Source organism: Heterocephalus glaber, unplaced genomic scaffold, assembly GCF_053883595.1.
Source record: "Heterocephalus glaber isolate CG9 unplaced genomic scaffold, H.glaber_assembly_v1.0 deba00001795, whole genome shotgun sequence".
Taxonomy (NCBI): Eukaryota; Metazoa; Chordata; class Mammalia; order Rodentia; family Bathyergidae; genus Heterocephalus; species Heterocephalus glaber.
Window position 1 is genome coordinate 2783429 of NW_028258476.1, and position 20091 is coordinate 2803519.

A 20091-nucleotide genomic window follows, 5' to 3' on the forward strand; every position below is an offset into this window, starting at 1 on the left:
TTTGGCTAAGATCAAATGTAAAAAGTCACAGTGCTGGTTAATAAAGCTTTAAAGTCACTAGAACTTCTCTTTTTTACCTTTTGTTTGTTTGTTGAGACAGTGTCTTGCTATGTAGTTCGGGATGGACTTGAACTCAATGTGTAGCTCAGGCTGGCCTCAAACTTGCAGTGCTCCTCCTGCTTCAGCCTCTCAAGTGCTGGGATTAATGTACAGGTGTATGCCACCACACCCAGCCTCTTTTTTAAAGTTTTAAATTGTGATAAAATACATATAACATTAAATTTACCATTTTAATCATTTTAAGTGTAAAATTCAGTGGTATTAGATATATTGTGTAACCATAGCCATTATTTTAAAATAGACTTCGTTAGAGCAGGCCTGGGTTCACAGAAAAATTGAGGAGAAAGTACCTCAGTTCGTGAACTTAATTTACGATTTGGGGAAAGGTGGCCACGTTTGTGTTTGTGTGAGGAAGATGCCCACGGTTGTGTTTGTCACCCAGTATGGATGTTTGTGAGTGGAAGCAAAATTTTCTTAAATGCTTTTGTTTGAGAACTGAATCGTTTGCAAATAGAAGTGTTCGTGAGTCAAGAATTACTGTAATCCCTGCCTTCTATGAATAGACACACATCATCCAAAGAGAAACTCCACCCATTAAGCCATAACTCCTCAATTCTACCCCTGCTCTCAACCCCCGATATCCTCTGTTCTATTTCCTGTCTCTTTGAATATGCCTTTTTAAAAAAATCTTATTAGTACATGCTTACAGTAGATAATGATTACATTCATCACGGGGAGTTGGCACATGAACATAACACATCTTAATTCCTTTACTTCCCCTTCTCTCCTTTCCCCTCCCTCCAACTCTTGGTCCCCTTCCTATTTATTGTTCTCCTTTAGATAGGAATAGATACATAATAAGGTTCCATTTCTCTTCAATTTCAGACTTCGTCTGAGTCCTTAAGGGCTCAAATTGGGAGGAAATCCAGTCTTTCTCTTGGACTCCACTCTTCCAGAGTCTATGAATCAGCAGTGTTATTTGTACATTGTATAAGTGTTCTGGTAGTTATTTCTGTATACCATCTATGTCAAATTACTCCAAAGCATTTCTCGTGACCTAGAGCAAAATCATGTAATTCATTTCAAGCTGCTTTTTGTCCCTGTACCCATTTCCTATAATGTAGACAGAGCCTCCTCTCTCAACTCCACAAGTATAGACATGGTATACAACAAAATGGAATTGCCTAGAAAAATTTATGATGCTACCAGCAGTTGTTACCCTGAACTAAACCTCAGGATTTCTTTTCTCTTTTTAACTCTTGTTACTTTCCGACTAGTCTTATTTTTGTTATTAGAGTACATTTCACTTCTCACTTGTCCACCATTGAGAACCTTCCTTCTTTTTTTTGTACCAGGGATCAAACCTTGCACTTGCGAGGCAGACTCGGCGCCATTGAGCTAAATCCCCGGCCTCCCAGAACCTTCATTTTTTGAAGGGCTATAGTTCTTTAAATTCTAAAATAGATAACATTTTGTTCACTTCTTCCCTGCTTCAAGTCTTAACTTATACTGACTTAGTGATTCATAGTGGCAATATTAATCTCTTAGCCAGGAGTGTGGTGCATGCCTGTGATCCCAGCGCTAAGCAGGCTGCAGCAAGAGGATCACATCAAGTCCGAGGGCAGCCTGAATTACACAGTGACACTTTGTCTCAAAAAATACATGTTATATAGATATCTACATATTTTATGTATTTCTCTTTAATAACCACCCCATCTCTATTCACAGGGAATGCTGAACCTTCATAGCTAGTTAAGTCAATCATACTAGTGCATTTCGTAGTGACTATTTAACCTTAAATCTTACCATGTAAAAAAACAGGGCTCTACAGCCTAGATCTATATTTTTTCTCAATTTTTAATTAGTTTATGTGGGTGGGGGCCTTGGTTGGTTGGTTGGTTGGTTTTGAGACAGGGTCTCACTATGTAGTTCAGGCTAGCCTTGAAGTCACTAGCCCAGGCTGGCCTTGAACTTGTGGCAGCCCTCTTGGGTCAGCCTCCTGAGTGCTAGGATTACAGATATGTGCCACCATGCCCAGCCATTAATTTATTGAGATACCATGAGATTATACAAGTTACCTTTCACCTCTACAATTACAAGAGGTGCTCATAGTGGTGGCCTGTAGCTTCCAAACACTTAATTAATACAGCTAATTGCTGAAGTGTATACATTTTTTTTCAATCGGACTCTGTATATATATCATTTTTTTTTTTTTTTCAGTTAGGGTCTCACTATATTAATTCAGGCTGGCCTTGAACTTAACCTTGTAGGCCAGGCTGGCCTCAACTCATTGTGGCAGTCTGTCCTTTTGCCTCAGCCTCCCAAGTGCTGAGATAAGAAGCATATTCCATAACACCTGGCTATCCACAACACATCTTGAAACCTACATCTTTATTTAGTGGGAAGAAAAAACTTGTTTTTCAAGGGTATTATCTAGCTCTCTTTTTTTTTTAATCTAGTGATCATAATGGTAGTTTATATTTCTTTGCAACAGGGTCCTGGTATGTAGTTTAGGCTGGCCTTGAACTCACTGTTTTGTTTTGTTTTGCTATGTAATTCAGGCTGGCCTAGACCTTGAGGCAGTCTTCCTGCCTCAGCCTCTTGAGTGCTGGGATTATAGCCCTGTGCCACCATGCCCAGCTGGTAGTTTATATTTCTAAATCCACAACTTTTAAGCACTTATCTTGGTTGTTTCGTTGGTGGTGGTCTTTTTTTGTTTTTTGTTATTTGTTTTTTTCTAAACAAATGGAATATATTTCAATGCCTTCAACTCTAAAACAATGCGTAAATACTGTAAATTTTAGCAACCCCTGAATGATTATCTCTGGCAAAAAAAATTAAAATTGCAGTCTCTTGTTGGGTGTGGTGGCACACAGCTGTAATCCCAGCACTTGGGAGGCTGAGGAGGATCTCCATGAGGCCAGCCTGGGCTACATAGCAAGACCTTGTCCCCCCCCCCCCCCCCAAAATTGAAGCCTCTCATCTGGGTACACTTTTACCTTCATTTTGTTTTTGTTTTTGTTTTTTCTTTTCTGGTACCAGGGATCAAACTCAGACTTTGCACTTGCCAGGCAGGTGTGGTGCCACTGAGCTAAATCCCTGGCCCCTTAGTTTTTTTTAGACAGGGTGTTACTCTAGTACCCAGCCTGGCCTTGAACTCCTGGACTCAAGCAATCCTCCAACCTTAGCCTCCCAAATAGGCACAGATCACCTCATGTGGCTCTGTATTTTAGTTTTGTTTTGTTTTGGGGGGGTGTTTTGAGACAGGATCTCATGTAGTTCAGGCTGGCCTTGAACTCATGGCTGTGCTCCTGCCTCAGCCTCCCAAGTGCTGGGATTAAAGGCATGAGCCACCATGCCCAGCTTATATTTTAGTTTTTAATTTGCTTTAAGTTTATTCTTGTAAGTGTTTTGAGATATTATGAAAACATTGCTGCAATATTATGAATGGGATATTAATTAAAACCTTTGGAATGGATGAGCCTAAGAAAAGAACACCAAGGATTGTGCTATAGGATGAGAAGAAAAAAGGGTTTCTCCCCCCCAAAAAGACAAAAATTGTTACTGAGAAAGTGGGAAATCTAGCCAGGCATGGTGGCAAACACCTGTCATCCCAACACTGAGGAGGCTGAGGCAAGAGAATCATAAGTGAGTTCAAAACCAACCTTGTCTCAAAAAATAAAAAAAGAAAAATGTTGGGAAATCCAGTCTCATAAAAGAAAAGAAAGCCAGAAGTGGAGGTTATTTTCAGGAGAGGTGTTCAGTAATATTCACCTAACAAAGAAGTCAATAAAAAACTAGCTAGGTGTGGTGGTGCATCCGTCCTGTAATTTCAGCACTCTAGGAAGCTGAGATGGGAGGATCACAAGTTTAAGCCTAGCCTGGGAAATTCAGTGAGACCATGTCCCAAAATAAAAAATGAAAAAAGAACTGCTGATATAGCTCAGTGTCAGTACAGAGGCCCTGGGTTCAATTCCCAGCATCATCCAAAAACAAAATGAGAAAAGAGAACTGGGGTTACAGTTCAGTGGTAGAGCACTGTCATACTAAAGGCCCTGTGTTCCATTCCCAGCACAGAAATTATTTAATTTAATTAATTAAAGGTCAAGGTTGATGAATATAGCAATAAAGCAATTCTTCACAACTGAAGTTGATTGTCTTGATATAAAGAATAATCCAGTGGATACTCTCTGCTTTCTACTCATATATATGATTTGACACTATGCTGTTTGTCCTTTACAATAAGAATGGAATTTTTCTGAAGAATAAACTAGTGAACTCTGGAAGAAGTTTCTGTTTTTGTGGCTTCATTTGTTGTTTTGTTTTTTGAGACAGGGTCTCACTATGAAGTTTAGGCTGAGCTTGAACTCACTGTATATCCCAGGCTGGCCTCAAACTCATTGTGCCAGTTTATCCTCCTGCCTCCACCTCCCGAGTGCTGGGATTACAGGTATAATCCACCATATCCAGCTGTTTTTGAATTCTATGTTATTTTAATCCTAGTGATTTGGCTACTTTTGTTACTTTATTTCAGCTGGGCACGGAGACAGGAGCTGAGACAGAAGGACTGCATGTTTAGGCCCAGCTTGGGCAACTTGTTGATTTAGCAAGACCCTGCATCAAAACAAAATAAAAATTTTAAAGGGCTGTGGATGTATCTCAGTGTGAAAACCTTGGGTTCAGTCCCTAGTACCAGGAAAAAAAAGTTATTTCATGTCCTCACGTTAAAAATTCTTGTAAAGAAACTATAGCCAAACTATTTTTACTTCCTTCTGTAAATTATTTGGGGTATCAAACAAGAAAAATATGTTCTCACTGTTCTTTTTCTGATTGTTTTCTTTTTTCTGGTACATATTTTTCTGTAAGTATAATCAGTTGCTTTTATAATCAGAAGGCTATATATTAAAGAGCCTATTGGATCTAAATGGGTTTGAAAATTCATATCAGTAAAGCTATGTTAGCATCAAAAAGAATAGGAATAAACTTTTCTTCTCCAAATCGTGATCAAATAAAAATCCTGTGAGATTGTGTTCATGTTTTGAAAGGAGGATTTCTTGAGACTTTCGTGCTGTCTTCCCTTTATAAATATTGTTTTAGGACTTTAAAAAGGCTTGTCCTGTCTTGCAAATGAAATCTGAAAGTGCATTATTGTGGAAGGATGTATTTACAGCTAGCAATAACATCAAGAAAATATCCTCTTGTGTAAACACATACTAATTTTGACATTGAAAGTTGAATTCCTTCAAGAAAACTATAATAATGCATAATGTGTATGAAATTAAATAAAGGACTTTATTTACATACCACAAAAAAAATTCTTTTGAAGAAAAATAAATGGGTAAAAGCCAGTCTTGCATCTAGCATTTAGAAGGCTGAGATAGATCATGAATTTGAGGCCATCCTGAGCCTACATAGCAACTTAGGCAACTCAGCAAGATCTTGTCATGAATTTGAGGCCAACCTGAGCCTACATAGCAACTTAGGCAATTCAGCAAGATCTTGTCCCAAAACTTAAAAACAGGCTAGCAGTATAGCTCAGTGTTCCCTGAGTTCAGTCCCACTACCACAGTAAAAGAAAATGGGTACAGTAAAATACATATTATATAAATTGATGTACAATTGTTCCTTTTCTTTCTAGAATGATTTTTGCTGAGTGTTCCCCCAACACCTGCCCCTGTGGTGAACAGTGCTGTAACCAGAGAATACAAAGGCATGAATGGGTACAGTGTCTAGAACGATTTCGAGCTGAGGAAAAAGGTTGGGGAATCAGAACCAAAGAACCCCTAAAAGCTGGGCAGTTCATCATTGAATACCTAGGGGAGGTTGTCAGCGAACAAGAGTTCAGGTACAGTAGTAAATAATAATGCCAGAAAAATGATAAAGGTACAAGATTAGAAAGAATGAAATATTTGAAATTTACTTTCAATTTAATGCTTTGCTTTCAACCATTTCTCTCCTCAGGAACAGGATGATTGAGCAGTATCATAATCACAGTGACCACTACTGCCTGAACCTGGATAGTGGGATGGTGATTGACAGTTACCGCATGGGAAATGAGGCCAGATTCATCAACCACAGCTGTGACCCAAATTGTGAAATGCAGAAATGGTAAGCAAGCAGAAAAAGGAGAAGGTGGGAATCAGGCAGAGTAGGAGGCATTGAGGGCAACCAGAGATGTTCTCTTCACAGTGCCATTTACTTTACATAAAACATCTCAGGCAGGGGCTGGGGTTTTAGCTTAGTGGGCGCCTGCCTCACATGTGCAAGGTCCTGAGTTCAGTCCCCGGTACCAAAAAAAAAATCTTGCAGGCAGTTCACCATTATACCATACCATTTAGGCAAAGTAAGCTGCTGTTTCTTCAGTTCATCCTAATTACTCTCAGAAAAATAATGAGAATATCAATATCTAATGTTTATTGAATGCTTATCGTGTGCCACACACTGCTACATGAATCATATCAGCTTACCCAGTCTATTGCAAATTTATTACATGCTTAGTGGATTTGTTACAATAAAAAGTAAAAATAAGTGAAATGTGAGGTTTAAGTCCTTTTGCTTAGAATTGAATTGAGAAGGGGAAAATGTTAAACAGTACCAAAAATATATATGAAGCCAAGCATAGTGCCTGCAATCTCAGCATTTGGGAAACTGAGCCACAAGGATCACAAGTTTGAGTCATACATGGACAACTTGGTAAAACCCAGTCTCAAAAAATAAAAAGTGGGGCTGGGAATTTAGTTCAGTGGTTTCACCACCTGCTGTGCAAGCGCAAGGACCTGAGTTCGATCCCCAGTACCAGACAATAAAAATAAAAAAATAAAATAAAAAGGGACCCGAGGATCAGTGGAATAGATTACAAGATGCAGAAAGAACTCCAGGCATACTCAGCCACCTCATCTTTGACAAAGGAGCCAACCACCCTCATTGGAGGAAAGATAGCCTATTTAATAAATGGTGTTAGAAAAACTGGATTTCAACCTGCCAAAGATTAAAACTAGACCCATACCTATCACCATGCACTAAACTAAGATCGAAGTGGATTAAAAATTAAATATTAAGACAGAAACACTAAACTTGCTGGAAAATAAGTTAGGTAGAACTCTTGAAAACATTGGCATAGGAAAAGACTGAACAAATCCTCAGTAGCATGGGAGCTAGCACAGAGAATCAACAACTGGGATCTCATATTAAAAATCTTCTGCACTGCAAAAGAAACCACCAACAGAGCTAAGAGACAACCTACAATGTGGGAAAAAGTTTTTAGCAGCTGTACCTCAGATAACGGTCTACTATTGAGAAAATACAAAGAACTGAAAATAATCAGACACCCCAAATTCAAAGACCCAATTAAAAAATGGGCATCTGAAATGAACAGACATTTCTCAAAGAATTTAAAGCAGCAAATAAATATATGAAAAAATGTTCAATATCATTGGTCATTTGAGAGATGCAGATGAAAACAACACTGAGATTCCACCTCACCCCTGAAAGAATGGCTGCTATCAAGAAATCAACCAATAACAAATGCTGGTGGAGAGAAAGGAACCCTTCTCCACTGCTGGTGGGAGTGCAGACTGGTGCAACCACTGTGGAAATCATTGTGGAGATAGCTCAAAGAACTATGACTAGAGGTCCCATTTGACCCAGCTATTCCCCTGCTGGGTATCTTCCCAAAGAATTAAAAGAATCATACCACAGTGATATATGCACACCCATGTTTATAGCAGCACAGTTTGTAATAGCTAAAGCTTGGAAACAGCCCAAGTGCCCATCAGCTGAAAACTGGATAAAAAAGATGTGGTTTTTTAATAAAATGGAGTACTACTCAGCCATAAAGAATGAGAAACTAGAGACATTTATAGCTAAATGGATGCATATTGAGGCCATCCTCTTAAGTGAAATAAATAGGACACACGTGTAAATACCGAATAGTTTCTCTAGTGTGAGAAACTGAAAGTGTAAATAAGGATTAAAATGAATAACTGATAATTTGAAATAGGAAAAGGTCCAAAGGTATAATGGTGGTAGGGGAAGGGGAAAGGGAAGAAGAGAAAGGAAAAATTACGAGAAAAGAAAAATAATGGAAATGAAATCTATGTAAATAGGGATGGGTGGAGGGGGTGAAGGGCGCTTAGATAATGGGGGAAAAAATAAAAACTAAGACACATCATGTACAGGTACAAGCACCCAGTGATAAATGTAAATGTATTGTATACCTAAAATGTACCAATAAAAGAATTTAAAAAAAAGTAAAAAGGGCTGAGTTTTTAATCTCAGTTCAAAAGGCCCTGGGTCAACACACACAGACACACACACAGACACACACACACACACACACACACACACACACAGCCAGGCAGGCATGGTAACATGTGCTATAATCCCGGGGGACCCTGTCTCAAACACCCCCCCACCAATAAAAAAAATAAAGTAGATCATACCCCCCCCAAATATCACAGCCAAAGCAATCACATTTCAAGAAAGAAACTTGGAATTATTTTTCTTCGATTTCAATCCCCTGTACTACAACTATCTCCCTAAAGTGTTACAGGATTGGAAATGTAGCTCAGTGCCAAATGGGAAGCCCTGAGTTTAATCCCAATGCCACAAAGAGGAGAAACCCCAGCCTCCACATCTGTTCTTTCTTCCCTTCATAGGTCTGTTAATGGAGTATACCGGATTGGATTGTATGCACTTAAAGATATGACAGCTGGAACTGAACTTACTTATGATTACAACTTTCATTCCTTCAATGTTGAGAAACAGGTAAGAACAATAAATCCAAGAGTGACATTGCACTTTGTCATTTACAGTGATTTTTGGAGATTTGGGGTTGCTGTTTTTTGTTTTTGTTTTTGTTTTTTTGTTGTTCTAGGGATTCAACTCAGAACCTTGCGCTTATGAGGCAGGCGCAGTGCCACTGAGCTAAATCCCCAGTCCTCTAGTTAGTTCTTTTTTGGTGAAGAAGTATTCTTTAAGTTTAATTTTTCTATTTCAGTCACTCTAGTATCTATTTATTATAGTCTCAGTTATTTTCCTCTGTATATTCAAATTCCTTGACTCATACTTCATTTTGGGCGTACAAATGGTCAGTCATCTTCTTTGAACTTGTAAATGAGGCTACAGGCTTAAAAAATGCTATTTTTCCCTTAAAAGCAACTCTGTAAGTGTGGCTTTGAGAAATGTCGAGGAATCATCGGAGGCAAGAGTCAACGCATGAATGGACTTCCCAGCAGCAAAAGTACCCAGCCTGTGACCACACATAAAAAGTCTGCACGGTCGAAAGAAAAGAGAAAGTCTAAGCACAAGCTCAAGAAAAGGGTAAATGATCTTGTGGCTTTTCCTGGAAGCTGCTCATGAGCTGCTTCGAGGCAGTTACTAGAATGAGGGGATTATTGAAGGGTGGTAGTTAAAGTGTGGTTTTACTGTTCTTGGAGATTATTTCTGATTTGATTTTTTTTCTGTCATCTTACATGTGTTTTAGAGAGGCCATCTCTCTGAAGAGCCCAGTGAAAACATCAATACCCCAACAAGATTGACCCCTCAATTACAGATGAAGCCAATGTCCAATCGAGAGAGGTGAAAAGGGGATTTTCTTATCCGAATTCTTTTGAAATTATGTGATTTGCTTGTCAGTTCAAAAAATTACTCAATTTAGGGCCGGGGGTTTAGCTCAGTGGTGCCGTCACCTGCCTCACAAGCGCAAGGTCCCGAATTCAATCCCCGGTACCAAAAAAAAAGAAAAATAAATAAATTTATTACCATTGTTTCATTTTATTTTGTACAGGAGGTCTGAAGCTGAATGTTTGGAGGATCTGTGACCTTGGATAGGGAAAATAATTATGTCTTTGTATTTCCTGATTTCTTTTTTATTTTCCTGATTTCTAACGAAATTTGACATTTCCTTCAAATATGACTGTAGGGAAAGTATGTGTGTGTGTTTAGAGAGTGAGAGAACTGGCAATGTCCATTACTTTGTCACCGATATTCACAGATATTTTTATATCATATTGTAAGTATTAGAAATATCTCAGAATATCTTTTTTGTTTTTTTTTTTTTTGGTACTGGGGATTGAACTCAGGACCTTTTGCTTTTGAGGCATGCGCCAGAACCACTGAGCTAAATCCCCAGCCCCCTTAGAATATCATTTATGTTCTTTACCTCAAAAGTGCTGTTGTTCTAACTGAGCATGGTGGCACACAAATATAATCAACATTCAGGAGACTGAAGCAGGAGGATAGCTGTGAGTTTAAGGCCAGCCTAAACTACACAGTGAGACTGTATCTCAGAAACAAAAAAAAACAAACCAAAAATTGCTATGGTTCTCAGACCTACTACTCTCATTTTGTCATGCAGTGAAAATTAATGTATTTTTCTATGCTTAGGGGCCTAGGTTCAGTTCTCATTTCTCAATACCACACACACACAAAAAGATATATTGTTTTTTGTTTGTCTCTTTGCGATGGAGTTTCATTGTGTTGTTTAAATAGGTCTTGAACTCAGTATGTAGCCCAGGCTGGCCTGTAACTGGGAATCCTACTGCCTAGCCTCCCAAGTACTAGGCTTATAGGTGTGTGCCACCACACCCAGCTGAGAATTACTCTATACTTCCATATCACAACTTTGGCATTTTTAAAAAACTTTTATTTCAGTATTGTTTGGTTTCTGTTGTATTTTGTTTCATTTTGCATTGCTGGTTATGAAGCCCAGAGCCTTCCTCATGGTAAACCAGTGCTCTTCAATGTGTATTAAAAATTACTTGAAAATTTAAATTAATTTTAAAATTTTAAAACAGTTTTGTTCAGGGAAGTTTCCATAGGCTTCACCAGACTGCCAAAAGAATCCATGGCACAGAACAGGCTAAGAATCACTACTTTACTTAGGAAGGTGAAGCCGGAGGATCACTACAAGTTCAAGGCCATTTGGGGCAATATAGTGAGACCCAGGCCAGTCTGGACTACATAGTGAGACCCTGTCTCAAAAAACAAAAATGACTGCTTTGAAGCTGGGTATATTGGTGTATGCACCTCCAGTACTTAGGAGGCTGATACAGGTGGATCACTTTGAGTCCAGGAGTTCAGGACCAGCCTCTCAAAATAGAATAAAATGAAATAAAATAATCATTGCTTTGTTGATGTGTTAACAGAGCAATAAAGGGCCGGGGATTTAGCTCAGTGGTTTTGCTGCCTGCTGCGCAAGCGCAAGGACCCAAGTTCGATCCCCGGTATCAAAAAAAAAAAAAAAGTCTTGGGAATATAGCTCAGTGCTCCTGGGATTTGGTCCCAAGTACCAGTAAAAACACAAGAAGTAGACAAAATGAATGTGTCTTGATATAATACTTGTCCATTTTTTCTTTCCGGTACTGAGGATCTAGCTCAGGACCTTGTGCTCAAAAGGCAGGCACAGTGCAACTGAGCTAAATCCCCAGTTCCTAATCTTCCATAATTTTAATCCCATTCATCTACCTGCATATTAGCACAGGGGCTTTTTTTTAATCTTAAATAAATAGGATTTCATACTCTTAAGTGAAATAAATCAGACACACATTTAAATACATTGTTTCTCTGGTGTGAGAAATTGAAAGTGGAAATAAGGACTAAAATGCATAATAGGTACTGGGAAATGGGAAGATGTTCAAATGGGAGGGGAACAAGGGAAGAGCGACGGAGAAAGGAAGGAAGGGACAAGAGAAAAAAGTAAAAATAGAAGAAAAAAATGGAAACAGCTTTTGTACACAGAGCGGGGCTGGGGGAGTAGGATAAAATAAAATTTAAATAAATAAATAGGGTCTCACTAAGTTAGCCAGGCTAGACTCAAACTCTGATCCTCCTGCTTTCCCTTCCTTAGTAGCTGAACTATAGGCATGCGCCAGGCCCAGCACAAGAAGCTTAAACATTCCCAAGGTGGCCGGAGATGCAGCTCATGTGAGATCCTCCGTTTGATCCCCAACACTGGAAGAAATAGGAGTCGGATGTGTATTCAGTGGTAGAGGATGTGTTTAACATACACAAGGCCCTAGGTTCTTTTCTGAAGCACCAAAAACAAACTACTAAGGCCCAGGCCATACCCAAGTGACTTAAACCAAAATTTCCAGAAGCAGTAAAAATAAAGCTTCCCATGGTGATATTCATAGGCAAATTCAGGAACTACAATCTCCATTTACTATGGCAAATAATTTTAGGACTTATCCAAAGTCCCACTTATTTATATGTATGCTAGTGTGCAAATCAAATGATGAAATCATCAAACTTATGTAGGATCAAAGAAAAAGTCATGTAGCATCAGTCAAGATACATGTAATTAATTTAAGTTTAGAGACCCATATAGAAGCACTGTGCCTATTTCTCAGTTTGCCCAGCCTCTCTCCATCTCACATATCTTTGCCTGTACCTGCTAGTAGAGTTCTCCATCTTCTAGGTATTCTAAGCTCATACTTCATTTTAGGAACATTCCTTAAAATTTGTACAGATAGGGCCATGCCTATCTGGCAAACACAAGGTCCTGAGTTCAATTTCCCAATACCGGGGGGAAAAAAACACTTAAAATTTGTACAAATACTTCATAAATGTCTGCCCTTCAGTCTGACTATTTCACTTGCCAAAATTTTTATAGCTTTTATATTGTGTTTGCCAAGCTGGGCATGGTGGCACACACCTATAATCCCACCACTCAGGAGGATCCCCTTGAGTTCTAGGCCAGCCTGGGTTACATAGTGAATTCAAGGCCAGCTTGAACTACGTAGTGAGACTGTCTCCAAAAAAAAATAAAATAAATGGTGTTTGCCAGATGTTTGTGAATAGCATAGGGAAAATATGTGAGAAAAACCAAATTGCAAAATTGCATAATGTTTTACTTATAATTCTTTTTACAGCAACGCCATTTGCTGATATTCATTTATATAACAGTGGCTTACAGGGCCGGGGATTTGGCTCAGTGGCTCCACGCCTGCCTGGCAAGGGCAAGTTCCTGAGTTCAGTCCCCAGTACTGCAAAAACAAAAAACAACAGCAATAACAGTGGCTTACATAGAGTGGACATGCAATAAATGGTTATTGAATTAATAAAGGAATGCCTGTCTGTGTTCCTTTATTTAAATTTTAAATTTAGAATGTTTTGGGCTGGGGATCTAGCTCAGTGATTCTGGCGCCTGCTGCACAAGTGAAAGGTTCCGAGTTTGTTCCCCGGTAGCAAAAAAAAAAAAATAGTAGTAGAATTTTTTTTTAATGATAAAATCCCAACCCTGTCTCAGAAAACCAAAAAATTCAATAAATGAGTAAATGAATAATACTACTAATGAAAAGATTATGTAAGGTGCAAATTTCCAGTGATGACTGTCATTATATTGTATACCTAAAATGTACCAATAAAATTAATTTTTTAAAGAATAATAATAATAAAAAGACCACCTTCTTTCCTTACAGGAACTTTGTATTAAAGCATCACGTGTTCTTAGTCCGAAATTGGGAGAAGATTCGTCAGAAACAGGAGGAAGTAAAGCACACCAGTGATAATATTCACTCATCATCATTGTATACCCGTTGGAATGGCATCTGCCGAGATGATGGGAATATTAAATCAGGTAAGGCTTGGGAAATGTTCCTATTAAAATTTTTTTTTTTTTTTGGTACCGGGGATCGAACTCGGGTCCTTGCGCTTGTGCAGCAGGTGGTGAAACCACTGAGCTAAATCCCCAGCCCTGTTCCTATTAAATTTTAATAAAATTGTAGCACTTGGGAAACTGAAGCAGGTGGATCACCGAGGCCAGCCTGGGCTATATAGTGAGTTCAGTGCCAGCTGGAATACATAGCAAGACCTTGTCTCCAAAAAATAAATAAATTTCCATAAAATTGTCCCCAAGGTGATTAATACTTTCAAGCAGTCTATTGAAAGGTTCCTTTTAGTCTAAAGCAAAATATTTAAGGATACTATCTACGCACATTAATTAGTAATAACCTAACCTAACCATCCCAGTTCTTCAACTTCCTGTTCTTACTCTAGGGAATAGGGAGAAATCTTTTATTATCCTCCTGTACATCACCTGCATTCTGAAATAGGTACAAGGATGAGACAGTGAGCTGTCCGTGTTCTTTCCTATTTGGGAAATAACTTGCAGACAGATTAAACAGTGATAGCAAATGCACTATGGGGAAAAATATATCACCATAAATTTGAGGACTTCTTTCCCCACATTCAGATCAGCCTTTTTCTTTCTTTTCTTTTTTTCTGAGACAGAGTCTCATTATGTAGTTCAGGCTGATCTTGAACTCACTATGTAGCCCAGGCCTTGAACTCATGGCAGTCCTCCTGCCTCAGCCTCCTGAGTGCTGAGGTTACAGGAGTGCACCACCACGCCCGGCATTTTCTAACCTTCATGAGTGAGTAATATACCAGTATTTCTGAGATCAACTACTAGTACCCAGAACAGACTGGAAGAAGAGAAACTGGCATAGCCTGCACTGCAAAGCGAGACCCTGTCTCAAAAAAACAGAACAAAATAAATACATAAATAATAAACCTTGGGCCTTCACACTGAGCTACATCCAAGGCTCCCCCCCCCCCACAAGGTTTCACTAAATTTCCTGAGCTAGGCTCATACTTGCAACCCCCTGCCTCAGTGTCGCAGAGTGTGGGATTACAGACATGCACCACCATGCCTGTCTAGACCGACTCATTTTGAAGCCTGAACATACAGCTACAACACTATGGCATTTGCCTACTAAGTTAATGTCCCTTTTGCAGCATTTGTGCCTCCAGTAATACCAGTGGTTCAACTTTTCTTAAGCAGAAGAGAAAACTCTGTGCCCACTAATTCTACTTCATTATTTCAAAGAAGATAAAACAAGTAACAAGAATTTATTGGGAAAGAAAAAGTCATATAGAACTCATTTCCTGATATTAATTTTCACCTTATCCTTTCAGATGTCTTCATGACCCAGTTCTCTGCCCTGCAGACAGCTCGATCGGTTCGAACAAGACGGTTGGCAGCTGCAGAGGAGAACATTGAAGTAGCTCGGGCAGCACGCCTAGCCCAGATCTTCAAAGAGATCTGTGATGGTATCATCTCTTACAAAGGTAACCGTAGCCACTCTTAAGTTCATCCATACCTTTTTTTTTTTTCTTTTGGTGCTGGGTATCGAACTCAGGTCCTTGGGCTTGTGCAGCAGGTGGCGAAACCACTGAGCTAAATCCCCAGACCCATCCATACCTTTTTAAAAAGCATATCATTTATCCTGTCCTGAGACATACAAGACCAAGAACAAGTGACATTTTGGGATTAGGAATTTAGGAAGTTTATTTTGTCAGAGAGTCTAGAATTAGAGGACAGATTATTTTCTCCAGGGATTTGAATGCAGTCTTGAGCATGCTAAACATATTCTGTACCTCTGAGCTGCAACTCCAGTTGGGAGGGTGATTTTTAACTCTTAAGGTCCTGCATGTCAATTATTTGTGTTAATTATAATTTTACTACAGTTCAGTGTGTACTTAGAAATCATAGCTGGGTTGCCCATGGTGGTAGACACCTGTCTAGCACTGAGGAAGCTGAGGCAAGAGGCCAAAGCCTCTTGTTCAAGGCCAGCCTGGGCTACATAGTGGGTTCAAGGCCAGCCTGAATGACACAGGAAGACCTCATCTTGAGGAGAAAAAAAAAGAGGTGAGCATGGTGGCTTGTGTCTGTAATCCCACCACTCAGGAGACTGAAGCAAGAGGATTGCCATGGGATACCTAGTGAATTCAAGGTCAGCCTGAACTACAGAGAGAGACCCTGTCTGAAGGAAGGAATCAAAGAATCTTAGCTAGACATGGTGGCACACACCTGTTAACCCTAGCATTCTGGGAGGCTAAAGGATCCCCACCACTCCAAGCCCAGCTTGGGTACCACAGTGACTTAACAAAACCAGGTCTCAAAATTTTTTAAAAAAGTCTGGGGGCTGGGGATGTAGCTCAGTGGCCCCACACCTGCCTGCCAAGTACAAAGTCCTCGGTTCAATCCCCAGTACCTACCCCCCCCCCCACCTCAAAAAAAAAGTTCTGGGGATTTAGCTTATTGAGGAGGTCCTGGATTCAAATCTCCAATACCACAACCAAAAAAAAAAAAAATCACAAATTTTTTAGCTAGAGGATAGCTAGCCTCTTCCTATATCTATAGGATGCAGGTCTCTGCCTTCAATAATTTCCCTGAAAAATAGTGAATTACTAATTTAAGAATAAATATTATGAATATATTATCAGTAGTTTTTAGCCTTGCTTGATTGACAGTTCTTTGAGAATCTAATAAAAACTATGGATCTCTTACTGGGGAAAAAAAAGAACATATAGCATGCGAGAGGTGTTGGGTTCAAACCCTAGCACCGTAAAAACAAACAAATAAAAACAACCATTGAAATTTACCAATACTGGGCTTGGTGATACATATCTGTAATGCTAGCACTGGGGAGGCTGAGGCAGGAGGGTCACCATCATGGAGACCTTGTCTGAAAAAAAATAAAAGGGCAGTCTTCTTTCTTAATAAAGAAAAGAAAAGAAAATTACCCTTTACTTTAGAAGAGTTTTCATGCAAACACCTCTCCTCCAGCTTTTTCTCTTCCAAGACACATTCGTTGGAGGTAGGAGAGGGAAAGGGAGAGTGGTGGTTGTTGTTGTTTGGGAAGGATGGGTAATTTGATAATATGAGTGACTTGTTTTCTTTTTTAGTTTTTTGAGAGAGGGTCATGCTAAGTTGGCCAGGTTGCTATTCTCCTGCCTCAGCCTCCCAAATAGCTGGGATAACAGGCATGTGTTACCTATATGAGTAACTCTTTGTGACCAATAAATTTGAGTATATTTAAAATGAGGTTTTGACAAATAATGGTGGCTTTTGGCTGTCAACTTTAATGTGTTTTTATTTCCTAAATTCTGAGAAATTTGGTTCTTTTACTTTCTCTATCTCTATCTTTGGTATTTTGGGTGGTGGTGGTGTTTGGTACCGGGGATTGAACTCAGGACCTTGCGCTTGCGAGGTGGACACTGTGCCACTGCGCTAAATCTCCAGTCCGGTTGGTTTTTGAGACTAGCTAATCAAAGGGCATAGAAAAGAGAGATCAGACTGTCCAAAGGTATAAAGTTTTATTGCACCTATTCCATTTATACTCCCCCCAAAAATCACACATTGCGTTCTAAAGTAGCCCCCTGTGAACCATCTTGAACCTGCAATAGATGTACCTGCCATGCCACTGTGTTCTGAGAATGGACCACAGGCATGCTCTCTCTCTGTGTCTCTCTCTCTCCCTAGTAAAATTGCCAGAAAGTAAGGAAGCAGCTAAGAAATAACCCTTCTGCATAATTGTTTGTGCCATATAGAATAACTGTGTAGGAAAACGAGTTCAAGAAATAGTCACAGGCTTAATTACTCATTATCTGGAACTTAATCAAATCCAAACCAACAAAGTAGCATTAGTTATGGGCTAACAAGAAGAACTGGAAAGCATTCTTCGGATGAGATGAACTTTTTGTTGTTACGAGACCATTTGAGTAGAAATTGGCCATCAGCCATCCAGCTGTCTCAGTAAGTTTCCATCCCTCTCTTCATAGGAAGTTCTCAACCAGGTCTGGTGGCACATGCCTGTAATCCCAGCATTGGGGAGGCTGAGGCAGGGGGATCACTGTGAGTTCAAGGCCAGCCTGGGCCACGTAGTGAGTTAAGGGCACCCTGAACTACATAGTGAGATCCTGTCTCAAGAGAAAAAAATTTAGAATTAGCTAGGCACAGTGATGCACACATGTACTCCTAGGGGAGGCGAGGCAAGGAGGATCACTGGAAGTCAAGCCCAGCCTGAACTATGTAGTGAGACCCTATCTCAAAAAATAGACAGGGCTGGGGATTTAGCTCAGTGGCACCACGCCTGCCTGTGCAAGCGCAAGATTCTGAGTTCAATCCTTGGTACCAGAAGTAAAATAAAAACACCCAAGGATTTAGCTCAGTGGCACTGTGCCTGCCACACAAGCACAAAGTCCCGAGTTTGATCCCTGGTACCAAAAAATAAATAAATAAATAACAACAACAACAAATAGTATTATTTTCTAACTTTTCATTTGGGGGATTCTGCTTTTTTTAGTTAGAAGATGTTTGTAGGCTAGGGGTATAGGTCAGGTGAAGAGTGCTTTTCTAGCATGCATAAGGCACTGAGTTTTAATCCCTAATAATACAAAAAAATTTAAAATAAAAAGACAGACATGGTGGCACATATCTGTAGTCCTAGCTGCTCAGCAGGCTGAAGTGGGAGGATTGAGCCTATGAATTGAAGACCAGCCTGGGCCCTCGTCTCAAACCAAAAATAAAAACTAAAAAATAAGGAGATGTGCTTACCCTTCTTGTACCTTACTCTTTCTACTAAACCTTGCATTGTTTTGCAGATTCTTCCCGACAAACACTGGCAGCTCCACTTTTGAACCTCCCCTCAAAGAAAAAGTAGGTTCACATTTGTGGTAATCATCTGAGTTTTTAAAAAGTACTAAGTGAACCAGATTGACGACCTGGCTTTTTTTCCCCCTAGGAACGCTGACTATTATGAGAAGATCTCTGACCCTCTAGATCTGATCACCATAGAAAAGCAGATTCTCATTGGTTATTATAAGACAGTGGAAGCTTTTGATGCTGACATGCTCAAGGTCTTTCGGAATGCTGAGGTATAATTCACTGGCTTCAAGCACAGGTTTAAGAAGTTTGTTCTAAATAGAACTATTCTAGAAATTTAAGATTTTTACTCTCAAGGGCCAGGGATGTAGCTCAGTGACTCTGCACCTGCCTTGCAAGTGCAAGGTCTTGAGTTTGATTCCCAGTACCCAAAAAAGGGGTGGGTGGGTATTTTTACCCTCAATCATCTTCCATGTTTCTGGTTAGGAAAACCAGTCATTTTTATGGAATATTCTTGGTGTATGGATTATAATGTGCTGAGTACCATAGAGTCCTATATAATAAAGACATTCTAGAATGGAAGATTAAATCATTCCTCCAGAACAACAATTTTTGTAAAATTGTAACTTGGCCCTGAACTTTTATATTTATGTTATATAGTCATTTTACTATATTTGAGGCAGATCTGTAGTTTTTTCTCTCAAGAAAATAAGTACGTATGAAATACACAAAAAAATGTGTAGGTAAATAGTTAGAAAATACATCTGGAAGGGAATTATACTGATAAATTGTAGAAGAGGTGAATCCAGTTAGAGACACCATGGCCTTGAAATGATTTAAAGGACAGGATAGAATATTGTATAGTGCATAGAAAGAAAATTATTCAGTAAATTTAAAGAGAGTGTTTGGAGGACAGAAGAGGCTACTAGATAAAAGATGAGTAGAAGTTGAAAGACAAGGGGTGAGCATTTAGCTCAGTGGTTCCGCTGCCTGCCTTGCACGCACAAGGTCCCGAATTCAGTCCCCAATACCAAAAAAAAAAAAACAAGAGGTTGAAAGACAAAGCGAGAGAATACCAGACAAGTGAGAATTAGAGCATTCTTTTTTTTTTCCGGTACGGGGGATTGAAGAGCATTCTTGAATTACAGCATTCTTTCTACTGAAACTCACCTTTCACATTCATTCACCATCTAAGTCTGTCCCAAACATCTACAAGACAAAGCCACATAGAGAACCTTTACGATACATGAGATAGTAATTCCTATTCAGTGATCACTTTATATTTGATCTTGGTGACAATAAAGCCTTTGCCTGGAACTGAATAATACAGCAATAGAGAAAATGGGAAAATACATGCAGATAGAAATTTTAATTTATTGTAGTTCAGTTTAAGTTGTTACCACCAGCTTGTCTACCTTTTTTTTTTTTTTTGGTATGCTTGTCTACATTTGATGTTATAAAAAATCTGTTGGGCTGGGGATTTAGCTCAGTGGTTTCACTGCCTCCTTGCAAGCACAAGGACCTGAGTTCGATCCCCAGTACCAAAAAAAAAAAAAAAAAAAATCTGTTACCCAAAGTGGGAATGTATAAATCATGCTACCTATTCAGGTGTATTTTTAAATTAAAACCAAACAAAAAAA

The 20091-nt window shown here is 39.3% G+C and overlaps 1 protein-coding gene across 10 annotated transcripts in view; it reads left to right on the top strand.

Moving 5' to 3' along the window:
• Positions 1–20091, top strand: part of Ash1l (ASH1 like histone lysine methyltransferase) — a 175911-nt gene that overhangs the window by 140174 nt on the left and 15646 nt on the right. For all 10 annotated transcript variants that reach the window (XM_087203476.1, XM_087203478.1, XM_021249297.2 and 7 more), the window contains 9 exons: positions 5699–5905; positions 6022–6168; positions 8718–8826; positions 9217–9381; positions 9545–9639; positions 13482–13639; positions 14980–15132; positions 18451–18505; positions 18591–18723. In XM_087203476.1, the coding sequence (XP_087059602.1) occupies positions 5699–5905; positions 6022–6168; positions 8718–8826; positions 9217–9381; positions 9545–9639; positions 13482–13639; positions 14980–15132; positions 18451–18505; positions 18591–18723 (1222 nt within the window). The remainder of the gene's footprint in view (positions 1–5698; positions 5906–6021; positions 6169–8717; positions 8827–9216; positions 9382–9544; positions 9640–13481; positions 13640–14979; positions 15133–18450; positions 18506–18590; positions 18724–20091) is intronic.